We start from the raw sequence: 15,659 nt of genomic DNA, 5'->3' as shown, positions 1-15,659 counted from the left end.
CTTGCTGCCAAACAGGCTAAAAATGTATTTTTTTTTTTTTTTCGATTTTTGCATTAAAGAATGAGAGTGTAAGGAAAAACCCCATATTCCTAACAAATATTTATAAATATTTGTTAAAGAACGTCACATACTAAGTTAAAGTTATTATCAGCTCACAGACTTGTCTCAGTTTTTTCAAGACACCAGTTGTGTTAAGCAGACAAAACAAAGGTGAGTTATTTTGATCAAAGTTATGTCAAAATGCATTTTCATGGATCAACCTTATCATTAAAAATGAACGCGAAGCTTATGTTTGATGAAACAAGACAGCGCAAGTAAATATGAGTACATTTATAATATGTGACAGTTTATATTTCAGCTTTACAAAAGAATCCGATTAAAACAGATTGGCAGATTGTTACATGTTAGCCTATTAACATAAATATCGCTCAGATAATATATAACAATGGGGTTTTTTAACAATTTTAACTCGCAACATTTTCAGCTAATTTAGTAGCTTTGTGACTTAGTACAGAGTTGGGTAGTTACTTTTAGTCATCACTGTCATTTTTATATATATAAATTCACTATTTAACAGAGTCCCTCCTGTTTACATTTAAGGTAAGCTAAGCTAATGTAGCCTACCTTGGTGACCCCTACTGGATGTGTGCCTTGTATGCCTCCACCAGTATTTGAACCCCGATTGTTCATAATTACCATTTTGCATGTCTGCATTTTTCTGATTTTGTGATATCGACCTTTGTATTCACGTGTGAAACTCAACTGTCCGTATCACAGGTGCTTTGAAACAAGCTGGTTGGGTGAGATTTCTTTACAAACCTGTTTCTTCTCATGCTAGAAAACTCCTCCTCTGTCACCTCCTTTAGCACTCTCTAATCAGTAGGAAAGAAAACCAGAGTCGACTTCTCCTCTGTGTGGACAATAAAAACTAATACCTGCTGAAATTTTCTCTTCCAAAACTCTCTTACTAACTTTTCTCCTTGAAGAGATCAACAGAGCTTCATCATGGCAGTTAGCTGCAGACAGATTCTGGGTTTGGTCTCAGCCATCATTGGTGTTCTCGGGACAATAGTTATCTGTTTCCTCCCATTGTGGAAAGTCTCAGACTTCATTAGTGCTGACATTGCCACTACTTATGTGATCTTTGAGGGTTTGTGGGTGAACTGCATTCTGCTGACTAAACATGAGATGGAGTGCAAAGAGTATGATTCTACGCTCACCTTACCTCAAGACCTGCAGGATGCCAGAGTGCTCATCGTTTTTGCTATCATCATCCAGTTCTTTGGGATTGTGCTTGGTGTAGTTGGGGCCAAGTGCACCAACTTTATACCAGACGCAAGGCGAAAGACCAAAGCGGATATAGCTTCTGGAGTGTTGTTTCTCATTGCAGCTAGCTTGGTGGCCCTGCCTGTCCACTGGACCACACGCACCATTGTTAATGATATGTTCAACCCTGACCTGGCCAGCGATCAAAGGAGGGATCTGGGAGCTTCACTCTTCATCGGCTTGGTGTCCGCAGGACTGCTATACCTGGGAGGAGCCCTTCTCTGCTGCTCCTATTTCTGCAGGATTGAGACAGAATGTGACGTTAAATCTGCACATACTAACACTAAACAACAACGTTCATCTAGACAGCGTTCTACTAGAAACAAGAAAAAGGTTTCATGATGGTTTCACTCTCTGTTTGACTGAGTCCACTGTTAACATCAGGTAATAAAGTCTGAAATATGAGTAAAAATTTGTAGGAATCTTTGCATTTTGTCTGTATTCAAAACATATGGTAGGAATATGTGCAACATTCTGAATGCTTGTGAGCACAGAGTCAAAAAAAATTGGTTTTTTTAGTTTCTTTTTTTTAAATGTTTACAGGGTAAATAACAGAGCCAGTACAAACACCATACCCTCTGACATGCATGGGTTTTTACAGGATATGGGAACTGAGTTGAGCAAGTTTATGTTCTAATAGATTTTACTGAATTTCTTCCGTCTTATATCCCCTTACTTATTCCTCGGTGATAGATTTTCAGGGCGTAAGTTATAGTTGGACAGTGGTTTTTTTTTTTTCAGCATTAGCAGTGTTACATGCTCCAGCTTGCTACTTTAGCAGCTAATGCTAACTGGAGCAGAAGGACTAATGCTATGTTCTTCCAGCTTTTTACCCAAATTAGCAGATAATTCTACCCATACTACTAACTATTATGCTTTGTGTCACGCTGGAATTTTTGGGACACAGATTCTACATTCAGAGCCAAATCCACAACAAATATATTTTGCAGCACAGATTTTTCTGTTCCTGTTGTCAAGCATACAATGCATGTTGAACTGCTGTTCACTGCCAGAGAGAAGCCACTCCTCTTCCTGGAATGAAGGGAAACTTGCATTTTTTTCAGACAGCTCTGAACAAGGTAGAACAAAGAAAAAGTGATGAGTGCTATTCGTTGCAGATCTAAACACAGGAAACACAGGCTTAAGCTGATCAAAGCTCAGATTTGATCTACTGTAAGGAAATGAAAATGTCTAAATGAGGGTTCAGCTGGACCAGAAGAAGTTGTGCTTTTTAATCTGTCTGGATTTACTCAAGTATCCAACAACTCTTATCTGTGGGCACAACTACTGAATAAGCTGTATCAAGAACTACTGGGAAGAGGAGGAGATTAAGAAGAGTTTCCAGCTGTTATCAGTGCAGAAAGGGTTTCATACCAAAGCTAGTTCTGCAAACACCTAATTAGCTGAAGAAGACTAGCACTCTAAACTGCTCCTCATCCACAACACTATATTGGACTTAAAGATGTGGCCTGTGGTGTGTGCACTGGGAGAGCCCTGAAAGTCTCCAATTCCTGTCTGCAGTGTGTGGCCTCTTACTGTGAGAGCCACCTCCAGGTTCGGTATGAAATTAGGACTTTTCAGAACCAGCGATCAGCAGTATATCAGTTAACCTCTGTGGTATGGAGGAACACAGAGGCCACGATACAGTGTCAGCTGTAGCAGAAAGGACTGAGAGGCAGAGAGAGCTCAGGCCAACATGACTCAACATCCAACAGTGAAACCAGGACACACAGCAAGATATAGAAATGCTTCAGCAGCATGTGAAGGCCATCAGTGTCTATATTGATAAAGCAGTGAGGGAAGCCTAGACAATCTTCAGCCGGCTGGTCCAACTCGTGTAGAAGAAAAACTTCAGAAGAAGCCACAGCAGGATATTACTGAGTTTAACTTACAATTTTATCGTAAACATTTTTTAGTTGAATAAATAAAATACTCCAGGAATACACTTTGTTAGTCAAACCCAGAGTATAATTAACTTTGGTTATCCTTTTCCAAATACCACTGAAGGCAACATTATCCAGATAGTGAAGAGTTCAGAGTTTGTTGCTGAAGAAATACCTTGTTTGCAATTGCATTTGACAGCAAGACATTTTGGTCAGTGTGTGAAGAAACTTGTTGAGAGGAGAAATCTCAACATTTAATATTGCACTCAACAATTCAGTGGCCATAGGTGATCTTTGTTGACAGTGTTGCCTGATGGTATTTTTCACTAGAAAGTCCACAATAACTAAAATTTCTAATAGTTTCTGCAGCTGAAAGTAGCAGTTTCAACAATTTAAATCTTAATTTAATTCAGTGTGTGAACGTGTGTGTGAATGGGTGGATGACTGAATGTAGTGTAAAGTGCTTTTGGGTCCATCGGCACTAAGTAAAAGCGCTATACAAATACAGGCCATTCATTTTTGTCTGTTGTTAATGCTATGGAAGAATGGTTGTCCAAGTAAGGCCAACTGGTCGATATATATCGGGTGTTTTGGACTTGGAGAGGGGATTTAACCGCATCTCTTGGGGTTGTTTTGTAGTTTGAGAGAAGGAAGAGAGGATAAAGACATGCTGTGGAAGAGAGACAGAGATTAATAACAGATATGATTCGATGCAGAGAGGTCTGTTAACACATAGTGAGTGAGAAAGGTGACTGGAAAGGAAAAACTCAATGCATCATGGGAATCCCCGGCAGCCTACGTCTATTGCAGCATAACTAAGGGAGGATTCAGGGTCACCTCCAGCCCTAACTATATGCTTTAGCAAAGAGGAAAGTTTTAAGCCTAATCTTAAAAGTAGAGATAGTGTCTGTCTCCCGAATCCAAACTGGAAGCTAGTTCGATAGAAGAGGGGCCTGAAAACTGAAGGCTCTCCCTCCCATTCTACTTTTAAATACTCTAGGAACAACAAGTAGGCCTGCAGAGCGAGAGCGAAGTGCTCTAATAGGGTGATATGGTAATACAAGGTCATTAAGATAAGATGGGGCCTGATTATTTAAGACCTTGTATGTGAGGAGCAGGATTTTGAATTCAATTCTGGATTTAACAGGAAGCCAATGAAGGGAAGCCAAAACAGGAGAAATCTGCTCTCTCTTTCTAGTCCCTATCATTAGTTTTTCAGCATCACTCTGAGACAGGATATTTCTAATTTTAGAGATGTTGCGCAAATGGAAGAAAGCAGTCTTACATATTTGTTTTGTGGATATTGGATTGTGTTCATAGTTTTTGAACTGAACTTCTACGTACTTACAGTGGTGTGAAAATGTGTTTCAAATCATTAAACAAATTAAAATATTAGACAAAGAAAACACAAGTGAAAAAGCTTGGATCTTGGAAAGAAGCGGCACAACACAGAAGAGCCACCTACATGGGATAAGACTCAGAAGCTTGGCTTCCAGGTTGGGAAAATTGAACAAGACATTTAAATACAGCTGCTGAAAACAAGAAACAGTTTGTTAAAAACACTTGCAGTGATTTATCAGTGACATGCATTTACTCAAGAATTGCTGATAAGTGGATGACTGGAATATATAGATTATAATTTCAACGGTGTACTGTATAAAATAGAAGTATATATGCCAGATGTGGTGTGATGCTTGTGTGATTTTTAACAGGAACCTACTAAATTTTACAGTACTCATGCTGCTTTACCAAACATTTGATGACTAGGTGTGCGGTTCCTGCAGTAAATTGATTCACTCTTAAGATTCAGAAATCTAAGTGATAAGAGGACAGAAATGTGTGCACTCACTTATTAACATAAATCAATAGTTTCTAAATCCATGCTCAATCATCCAGGTAAGTTGGTTCTGTACCTGAGGCCTTGGAAACTGCCAAGCAAAGACTCACAGCCTTGGCCAGCCACTCGAAGAGGTACACCAGAGAGATTGAAGGCACGAGAAGAAACTAGCTGTTCTCTACAGAACGAGCCAAGGTGTAATCTCAGTGGCCAGGGAACCCTGACATGGTGATGGCTAACCAACTGAACATAGTGGTGGTAGACAAACAGAAGAAGACAGTCGTAGTGATAGATGTAGCGGTTTCGATTGACAGCAACATCAGGAAGAAGGAACACGAGAAGCTCGAGAAATACCAACGGCTCAGAGAAGAGCTCAAGAAAATGTGGAGGGTGAAGGTAACAGTGGTCCCAGTGGCTTCAGCAGATCCCAGAAACAACATTGGAGATCTCTGTCCAGAAGAGCGCAGTCTTAGGAACAGCGAGAAGATACTGCGCAGGACCCTCAAGCCCCTGGGCCTCTGGTAGAGGACCCAAGCTTGAAAGGACAGACCGCCCACAGGGGCGAGATGGGAATTTATTTATTTTTTAATATTGCTGTGACTGTTTTGTAGTAGTGATTGCCAAATTAAGCTTTCTGAAGCATTGAAGCTTGTTTAAAAGGGTTTATTACTCGAGGCTTTTCAATACAGTCCACTCCTCAGAACTTAAGATCTGCGGACTCAGTGATCACTTTTAAAAAACAACTAAAAACACATCTTTGTAGAATTGCATTTTGTTAACTTTTGTCTGTTTTTGTTTTATACTTTGTGAAGCACTTTGTGATCTTTTTATCTAGAAATGTGTTATATAAATAAAATTTTACTTACTCTGGTGACATCTGGTGGCCAAAAATATAACAAGCAGCTTGAATCTACAAAATAAAACGAACTGCTTCATTATGACTGCCGACTCCACAGAGTGGAGTTCACAATTCAGTCTGATATTAGGCCACCATTGTGTTGCTTTGAACATGTATTTTTGGGGGGTTGAAAAAAGAAGTTATGTTTATTCGTTAAATGAATAGTTTTGATCAATAAACTTTCCTTGTTTAAACATGCGCCATGGTGGTATTTGCTGGTGACATCTTGATGTTGGTAAATACAAAAGATGAAAAATAATTGTAATAATGTGCAACACATTATGGAGTATGTTTGTGCTGTGAGTTCCTCTCTCCATGTACTTGTGCAATTAATCACTGGACAGCTGGACAGGTATGTTTATAAATAATATGATATTAGGCCAATTATCGTATACTTATTTATGACCTGTGGGGGAGGGGGGTAGAATTGATTGTGAACAGGAAAAGGAAAATGCTTATGAACTTGTAAAGCAAAAACGTGATGCCTTTAATGTAGCGTTTTTTCATTATTATTTAACAAGAGAATTTGTTTCACTGTGTGATGACCGAGTCTGTTTCTTTTTTGTCTTGCCCAAAAGAAATTCCTCTCACATGGAACAGAAGAGGCTGGAGTGCACAGAAACTGCAATGCATGTTGGTTAGATTCAGTCTTCCTGGGTCCCACAGACTATCACCTGAAGAATAAACAAATTAAATTGCAGCACATTTTGTAGAATAACATTTTAAGATTAGTTTATTAGTTTATTTTAAATTTAAAGAGTCAAATGGAAGTCTTTCTAAAGTTATTTAACGATATTTATATTATGAAAAGCAGATTTTTGTTTTGTTAACATTTGAACAGAAAGCTGACAAAGCCACCCGATTGACCAAAATCAATTCAAAATACTCCCACACGACAGAACCTCTCTTCCTCGCTGGCTCGATATCTCTTAATAAAACGATCAGTGGTTTGCTCTCTCACAACCAAAACACTCCACAAATCTCGCGAATCGTATCAGTTACGAAGCGTCGGACGTCACTGATCACGTGACTCTGACCAAACGAATCAAGCGTCGAGAACCAGCGTGTTGTGGACTCACCGGAGCTTCAGCTTCAAGCGAGCCATCGCTAGTGAGCAGAAATGGACAAAAAAGGGCGTATTTTGAACGGCAAGTTCAATTTTAAAGCAATGCCAGATGGATCTCTTGACAAGACCAAAGTAGTTTGTATTTACTGTCGATGTGAACTGCGCTATCACCGTAGCACGTCCAGTCTCAAATACCATTTGCTAGCCAAGCACACAGCTGAAGCAGAGAATCTCCCTCGCCAGATGCAGACCATGCTGGATAGCTTTCAAAGGAGACGTATGGACAATTCTACAACCAACAAACTTTCAACAGCCATAGCAAAATGGGTGGCTACAGCTTGGAGGCCGATTGACATTGTGGAGGATGAGGGGCTACTTGAAATAATTCGCATAGCGTCCAACGACTGCACGTATGAATTGCCTTCGAGAGCCACCACTGTAGCCAAGATCCACAACTTATATGAAGATGAGAAAGCCAAAGTCGAGGAGACTTTGGGGCAGACCAATACGGTTGCGCTCACCGGAGACTATTGGACTTTTCGAAGTAATCACAGTTACCTTGGAATAACAGCACATTATTTTTCACCACAGTGGGAACTGAAGTCGCATGTTCTGACTGTTATGGAGACAGAGGAGCAGCACTTCGCCGACACGTGCGCCGAGCAGTTTCTGCAGGTAGCTAGACAGTGGGGGATTGAACATAAAGTCAGCACGCTGACCACTCACGGTGCATGCAACATGGTTGCAGCGGCCAGTCAGCTACCTGTAGAGCATATGCCTTGCATCGCACACAGCCTCCATCGAGCCATCACAGTTTCTCTACAGAACAGTCCATTTAACAGCGCATTGGCAAAATGCAGAAAGGTCATAGGCCATTTCAACCATAGCCCACCGAACGCACTGGAGCTCGAACAACAGCAAATTGCACATTTTCATAAAAAGGAGTCACTTACACAGGACGTATCAACAAAATGGAACAGTACCCTGGAGATGATCAAGCATGTTCTGAGAAATCAAGAACCACTGAGAGATGCACTGGCACTACATCCAACTAATGTCACAATGCCAACAACAGCTGAAGTAGAGAAACTGAAGAAGCTGGAGACGGTCCTTGAACACTGCAGGTAATTTATTAATACTTACTCTTACCACTTCTGACATAGAGAGTGTGTGTATAATGTATTTTGACCTTTTGTGATTGAATGTAACAAATTCTTAATGACGTATGTTTCTCTATTACTGCAGGTATATAACTGAACTTTTGGGAGGGGAGAAGTTTGTTTCCTGCTCAGTGGTGTTGCCAGCTTTGTGTCACCTGTCGCGAGTGATGGAGGTCTCTGAGTATGACCCAGCTTACATGGTTAACTTCAAGGAGACCTTTAAAGGAGAAATGGAGAAGCACAAGGAAAAAACTAACATCATGTGGCTCAGGGTTGCAACAGCACTGGATCCTAGGTTTAAGGGTCTTAAGTGTCTAAGCAGAGCTGACAGGGCTGAGGTGTGGCGCTTGATCAGTGCGTTGCTCAGGGAGAGGCAGAGGCCTGCACAGCCTGAACAACCAGCAACATATGAGCCATCTAAGAAAAGATCAGCTCTCATGTTTGCCTCAGAGTCTTCATCTGATGAAGAGGAGGACTATATTGAGAAATGTGTGGAGCGATACAGGGCAGAGCCAACTATTGACATAGAGGACTGTCCCCAGAAATGGTGGTCCAAGCATGAAGGGGCACACAGTGAGATGGCCTACCTTGCACGCATGTACTTGGCAACACCTGCCACATCCATACCATGTGAGAGGTTATTTTCACTTTCTGGGCATGTTTTTCAGAACAAGCGAGCTGCCCTGTCATCTCAAAATGTTAAGATGCATGTCTGTTTGAGCAATTGGGTTAGTGCAAAGTAATAGTGACAACCCATGTACTGTATGTTCTAGGGTTTTTTTTTTTTTTATTCTTTGTTTCTCCTATGTGCTGTTTCCATGTTCATGTTTTATTAGGAAAAAAGGAGGAAGAAGCTTGGGTTGCTCAGCCTCTGCTTAAAAAAAACTGGAGAGCAAAAAGAAGTATAGCCAAATTGTTTTATTCATACCTAACTGCATTCCTTGTTTTGATCCCACTCTAATGGTAAATTAAACAGTTACGTTGTGTGGGAGTATATGATTCTTTTCGGCATAATTTTGAGTATTCAGTACCTTTTGAGGCTTTGTTGAACAGTATTCTGGATTTCTCATTGTATTTTTCATTGTTTTGAATTGTTGCGATTAACAATAAACACATATTTGCATAAAGCAAGTATAGTAGTTTGTCCACTCCCATACTGTTTAAGGTATTAGAAACATGAAGAGTATCCTAAAGTTCCTTTAGAACAGATTAAAAAAAAAAGATTAATTTGCGATTTATCATGAGTATTTAGTCACGATAATTTAAGCGACTGACACAATAGATAGAGATATATATGAGAGAGATCTGTACATTTGCCACCACACAGGTGTAGATATTGTAGGTGCTGTGAATGCTTAAATTGTACCGATGTCCATCATACATCCAACTTTTGAGTATTTACTTTCAAATTGCATTAATAAACACAAACATCATGTAAATAATAAAACTAAACATTGTTCTTGATCATCATTTATGTCCAGTTGAGAATGAATGTGTGCACCCGCATATTAAATCAAATGAGCTCAAATCAGTAGTTTCATCTCCAGTCTTAGCAGAGGGTAATCATATAAGGAACGAGAGAACTGACAGTTACTATTTTAATCACCTTGTCTCAGTTGTTTTAACTCTCAGTATCATAAAGTAATGTGTTAACATCTGGACTGATGTGTTCACTGTCAGCATTTTAATCACGAGTTAAAGGCTGTAGGTTGCAGCCTTTGCTCTAACACTGTAGAAATGTAACAGGCCTCAGTCCTGATTCTAATAGTCTGAGCTGCTTCAAGCTTTATTTGTGAAGAGCACAGCAGCTTACAAAAACATAGCTAATTTGTGCTGTTGGGAAATATAGCTTTGATTGTTGAATCCATTTACATATTTCACTTTTTTTAAATTGTTTTTATAAACGATTTTTAAGACCTGTTTTTAAAATTTGGAATTTGAAAATGTTTGTGGAAATCAGGCTTTTTTTTGAAAATTAAATTTTTTTGTGAAATTCATTTTTGATCAGAAGTATATTTTGATGGATATTTTTATTTAAAAATTGTGTTTTTATTTTAAATTAAATTATTACATTATAATGTAATAATTTACTGATGTTTGGATAAATACAATGATTTTACAAATGCATAATTTTTTGTACAATTCATTATTTAAGCACAGAATTCTTTATTTCGACGCATGTGGCTCTTGTGGTCCCCCATAGAGTAGGAGTGATGCCCTGCAGAATAATCTCTGTCCGTCCAGAAAGGTGTCTGGAGTTACATTGTCATATGCATTAGCCCCTCCTCCTAGACTTTCAGAAAGATCGTGCTGAGACAGATGGCCATATCTCTACAGTTTTTAATCTGGATGTTAATAAGTTTTTGTAAGACTGCTGCTTCACATGTTCACATTAGGAATAAACAGCATTTATAAAATCATAAATAGTCTGAACAGCAGAGGGCAGCATAAAGCAAAACAGTGACGGAATGGGAGATTTCAACAATTAAAGAAAAAAAGATACAGGTGAAAGTTTTTTTATTTTTCATACAGTAACCTGATACCCCAGGTACTAATTTCCTTTACCAGGTTGGCCTCTGCCCTCCAACTTCCATCGAGGTTACCTAGCGGCGGAACGTTTAAGGCGGACTAGCATTCCCACACGGACACATTTGTAACGGAGCGACGTGCCAGGCGAAATGGAAGTGTAAGACCGTTTTTGAGTTAAAATGGATTTCATTTTTATATCTGCATAATTTTAACTGATATTTTTATAACGTTTTGTTTCACCTGGGGCTAAACGCTGTGGTTAAAAGTGCAGAATCTGCCTCGCTGTCTTTTAGTTTCCGGTTCAGTTATTGGGACCCGTGTGAGGGCTGTAGTCACATTTTCCAGTTAATCTGAAATAAACAATAAACAAATAAATTAAGTAAACGCAGCAGAACGTTAATGAGAACATAATAACAAGTGCATTTGTCAGCACTTTACTGATCCAGATTTTTGTGCTTTGATCGAAATTGTTTTTTGTTTTTTATTTATTTATAAATTACACGTGAAAACAGATGCCAGGTTCTCTCACGCGAGGAGATGTTTTCTTTTTGTTTGATGCATTATTTACTACTACTACTACTAATAATAATAATAATAATGATAATGCTGAGATTTTGACACTTAGCACTAAACTGGATCGTTTGAACAAATAATCTTAGTATATTAATAGTTGCAATCCCATTGCTATGGTAGCCCATATTTTATATTGTTTACAAATGTGCTACACAAATACTCTGTGGCCACTTTATCAATTCAAATATCTAAAATCGGTAAATCAGATGGTTACAACCCAGTATATTTAGGAAACCAAGACATGCAGAAGAGCATCACGAGTTGAACTTTGAAGTAGACGAGTCACAGAAGCAGCAGAAGACCACACTGGGTGCCACTCCTGTCAACTAAGAACAGAAAACTAATGCTACTGTTCATATAGAATAACCAAAATTAGACACCTGAAGACTGGAGTAATTTTGCTTGGTCTGATGAGTCTCAATTTCTGCTGGAATGTTTAGATGGTAGGGTCAGAATTTGGCATAAAAAAACATGAAAGCCTGGATCTGTTCTACCTTGTATAAACATCTTTTAAACACCACAGCCTCCACTGAGATAACCCTCAAAAACAAATGCTTACTTTTTTTTTTTTTATTCTCAGGAAAAATGCTAATGCTGCAATGCTCAGCAACTATGAGGTAAGGTCATATTTTCTCACTTTCTTCTTTATTTTCTGTGGTCAGTTCAAAGAATAACTCATCAGGCCGATGACACTTTTGTTTACCTGTGTGTTCCTCAGGTGTTCAAACTCCTCACAGACCTGAAGGAGCAGAGAAAGGACAGCGGGAAGCACAAACACAGCGCCGGGCAGCAGAACCTCAACACCATCATGTATGAGGTCAGAAAACATCCTCTGCGTTTCTCGTGCCTGTCATGTTTACCCGTTTTCAAAAGCACAGCCACAGTTTGGTTTGTACTTCCACCAGACGCTGAAGTACCTATCGAAGACGCCCTGCAGCAGACAGAGCCCTGAGATTGTCAAGGAGTTTCTCACCACCATGGTGCCGCACAAACTCACAAAGTCAGTAAGATCAGGCCATCACACTAACTTCCAGCCTTGATGCTTTCAATAGAACTTTACAGTCAGCATAAGATGCACAGCTCTTTTTAGATGAGAACTGTTTTTCCTCCCAAACAGGGCAGAAAAACTACAGCTACTGAACCACCGGCCTCTGACTGCAGTGGAAATCCAGCTTGTGAGTGTTTTTAAATTAAATTGCATCTTCATATCTACAGTGTTTTTATTACATTATTATTTATTACATTGTTCTCATTTAATTAGAAATGACTCTGTACTCTCAGAGTGACTTAAAGAATAGGTGTGCTGGTATTCTGCTTTATACGCCCGAGCTGTAAAAGGATCTTGCTGGGCAGGCAGGCGGCATGGACACCTACGTTTGTGAAGGCAACAACAAGCAAAGCAAATGCACCTTCAAATTGTTTGAATAATACAAATGAACTGTGTGATGGCTCACTTAAGTAGGAACAGATGAGCCTGGCTTCCACAGACGGGACAGAAACACTGTTTTTGTTTTGTTTTGTGTTGTTTTTACATAGGACTACTAACCTAACCTCTGCTAATGGCCACTTTTTTAAGGCTTTATTATTGAAGAAAAAACAAAAATGATGTCAAACATGCAGATTTGTGGGTCATTTCAACTCAGAATCTGTCCGTGGAGCTGTAAATCACAGATGAAAATAACACCACCAAAAAATATCCACCTTGCACATTAAAGTTAGTAGATTGGAGTGTCCCTGCAGCAGTCTGGGCTCATTCAGACTGTGTAAAAATGTAGTTTGAGTTCTTCTTTGCCGACGCTAAATGTGCTGAAGAATCCACTGATAAAGTGACGCTGTTGAGTCTGGTGCTTTTAATCTCATATCACATGGTTTTCATCAGCTTGTAGAATTCAACAGTTTTCAGTAATATGTAGATATTTTACAGATCTCTTCCCAGTTTTATCTGAGCACTTCAGGGACTAGTTGCCCCTTTTGGACATTCAAGCATCGACACTTCCATGAAAGCTGGCAAACTGTATCTACTGATGGAAATCATGTGATATGATCAAAAGCTTCAGAACAAAGACATAAAGCAAAAACAAACTGAAAACAGAAGATGAAATCACATCAGGAGGCTTTAGTGTTGCACTGTCTGAAGTTTCTTTCTGTGTTCAGATGGTAGAAGAGAGTGAAGAGCGACTATCAGAGGAGCAGATTGAGGAGCTTATCCAGACAGTCACAGATGTCCTACCGGGAGACCCAGAGCAAGAAAACGCAGCTCCAGCAGACACAGAGATGGATGATGGTGGCGAACAGTCATGACACCATGACGGGCCAGAACTGGAGATAACTGCAGAACTGGATGGACTGTGATTATTTGCACGACTAATTGAACTGTGCATGATGGGACACATGCTGCCTGACAGCTTGATAATTCACATCAAGTTGACCTGTTACATAAGCAGAAGAAGATATACTGATTGTTTCTCTATGTGCATTCATACTACATAGCTGCGTTAAATCAAACAGGGTAGTGTGTCACAATAGGAATTATTGGACTCTGATTTCCAAAGCTGCAATGTTAGACAGTTGTGCGATTAAACTTGAGCTGGTGCAGCATAAATGTAAGATCAAACCGTATGATTAGATTGGCCTGTGTAATAACAAAGAACAATATAAGCCAGGAGGTTGTCACTCAACTCTTATTCAGTTTGCGAAGCAATGATTTTTAAAACATGCTGACACTTTTTTTCCCTTTGCATTACAAAGAGATGTAACAGCTGAAATATGCAGCGGTTGTTTGTAATTTTGGATCACACAGAAAAGTTGCAGCCACTATGTCTGCTTTCAGGTATGGCTGCAGGGCTGTAGTTGTCAGTACTGCAGGACATGTTTCACAGAGATGTGTTTCTGTAACCGTGCAGAGGTCACACGGGATATAAACTACAGGTTTGCAGCACAAACTCTTTAACCACAGGCCCTGGATCAACTCCAGTTTTTTTTTCTCAACTTTCTGTTGTAGTAGAGGAAGGATGTGCTGGTTAGAGTCATGTACATTTCTGCTTTTGGGCTTCCTGTTGACATATCACATCAGTTTCCTGTGCTTGCCAAGTACCTTGCCGAGGCGGGACGCCTAAGTGAAGTGAACACTGATTTTTTGGACAGCACATCTGAGCGCGCCAAGCCCCCCAACCCAGCCAAATCGGTCATGCTTGTAAATGTAAACAGGAGGAACACTTTATTAATTTCTATATGACAATCACAGTTATCGCTGTTACTTTCATTCTTACGATAACGAACTACCAAATCCGACAGTTTTACTGTACTATATTAATTTTGTTCTGCAGTCAAGACTGGTAAGAACACAGTAAAAGTGGAAGTAGGCAACATATCTTTGGCATCATTGGGGGAAAAGATTGACATATTATTGTAATTAAAGTTTTCCATTAGAGGACTACGCTTGTGTGAGGGAATTTTTTTTTCAGATTTAAATAGGAGAGAAGTAAAAAGGGGAAAAAGTCTACATATGAAATAGGATGTGGTGTTAAAATGAGTCACAGTGCATTTACAAAAACAGGGATGTGCTTTAGACTCAGTATTTACTTGGCAATGTGATTTTAATTCTTCACGGCATCCCTCTGAGATGCCATGTCCACATTGACATGACAGCATCACACAGTTGCTGCAGATTTTTCAGATGCACATCCATGATGAGACTCTGCTCCACCACACCCCAAAGGTGCTCTACTGGATTGAGATCTGGTGAGTCTGGAGGCCAATTGAGTGCAGTGATCTCAGTGTTGTGTTCATGAAACCAAGTGTAGTTCCAATTTCCTGTTGCTTAGTTTTAATGAGCCTCAGTTTCCTGTTCTAAGATGACAGTGAGTGGCACCCAGTGTGGTCTTCTGCTACTGTAGGCCACCTGCTTCAAGATTTGGTTGCGCTTTCAGAGATGCTCTTCTGCAAACCTTTGTTCTTATGTGTCCTCAAAGCAGTCAGGCCATTCTCTTCAGACATTAACGGGGCATTTTTGCACAGAGAACTGCTGCTCGCTGGATATTTCCTCTTTTTCGGACCATTCTCTGTAAACCCTAAAGATGCTTGTGTGGGAAAATCCTAGCAGGTCATTAGACCAGCACCAACAATAATCACCATAATTGCTGTAATGAAATGGTTCTTTCCTTTTGAGGCTCCCTTTGAACTCTAGCAGGTTATCTTGACTATATCTACATGTCTAAATTGTTTGACTTGATGTCCACTTACTGGCTTTCTAATGAAGTGGCCAGAGAGTGTCAGCGTATAAAGCAAAAGCATATAATTCTTTTCCTTTATTTATTTTTTCATCACCTCACTAGTTATTTCATTTATTATTCATGTCTCTCATGACTTATCCATGGACTGAGTCGAT

At 39.6% G+C, this 15,659-nt stretch overlaps 3 protein-coding genes across 3 annotated transcripts; all 3 read left to right on the top strand.

Annotated features, from left to right (window-relative positions):
* Window positions 1–722: 722 nt before the first annotated feature.
* Window positions 723–1,726, top strand: LOC309716328 (claudin-4-like). The gene has a single exon (XM_082550082.1). It carries the CDS (start codon window positions 1,006–1,008, stop codon window positions 1,666–1,668), a length of 663 nt encoding a protein of 220 aa, XP_082406208.1. The 5' UTR covers window positions 723–1,005; the 3' UTR covers window positions 1,669–1,726.
* Window positions 1,727–6,960: 5,234 nt separating this feature from the next.
* LOC309716017 (E3 SUMO-protein ligase ZBED1-like) lies at window positions 6,961–9,301 on the top strand. The gene is made up of 2 exons (XM_082549570.1): window positions 6,961–8,134; window positions 8,256–9,301. The coding sequence occupies exons 1-2, from the start codon at window positions 7,065–7,067 to the stop codon at window positions 8,911–8,913; spliced, it is 1,728 nt and encodes a 575-aa protein (XP_082405696.1). The 5' UTR covers window positions 6,961–7,064; the 3' UTR covers window positions 8,914–9,301.
* A 1,390-nt stretch (window positions 9,302–10,691) lies between these two features.
* Window positions 10,692–15,620, top strand: crcp (calcitonin gene-related peptide-receptor component protein). Its single transcript, XM_082549466.1, has 6 exons — window positions 10,692–10,856; window positions 11,853–11,889; window positions 11,991–12,089; window positions 12,178–12,272; window positions 12,390–12,447; window positions 13,427–15,620. The coding sequence occupies exons 1-6, from the start codon at window positions 10,849–10,851 to the stop codon at window positions 13,571–13,573; spliced, it is 444 nt and encodes a 147-aa protein (XP_082405592.1). The 5' UTR covers window positions 10,692–10,848; the 3' UTR covers window positions 13,574–15,620.
* The last annotated feature ends 39 nt before the right edge of the window (window positions 15,621–15,659 follow it).

The sequence above is a fragment of the Aulonocara stuartgranti genome (genome assembly GCF_965226115.1).
Source record: "Aulonocara stuartgranti genome assembly, chromosome: 10".
NCBI lineage: Eukaryota > Metazoa > Chordata > Actinopteri > Cichliformes > Cichlidae > Aulonocara > Aulonocara stuartgranti.
The sequence above is the reverse complement of the archived record's forward strand: the minus strand, read 5'-3'. Positions and strand labels throughout refer to the sequence as shown.

Excerpts from the sequence above, each read along its gene's own strand:
- LOC309716328 (XM_082550082.1), top strand. The coding sequence starts at position 1,006 with ATGGCAGTTAGCTGCAGACAGATTCTGGGTTTGGTCTCAGCCATCATT.
- LOC309716017 (XM_082549570.1), top strand. The coding sequence starts at position 7,065 with ATGGACAAAAAAGGGCGTATTTTGAACGGCAAGTTCAATTTTAAAGCA. Across the intron at positions 8,135-8,255 it reads ACGGTCCTTGAACACTGCAG|GTATATAACTGAACTTTTGG; the intron begins GTAATTTATTAA and ends CTATTACTGCAG.
- crcp (XM_082549466.1), top strand. Across the intron at positions 11,890-11,990 it reads CAATGCTCAGCAACTATGAG|GTGTTCAAACTCCTCACAGA; the intron begins GTAAGGTCATAT and ends TGTGTTCCTCAG. Across the intron at positions 12,273-12,389 it reads GTGCCGCACAAACTCACAAA|GGCAGAAAAACTACAGCTAC; the intron begins GTCAGTAAGATC and ends CCTCCCAAACAG.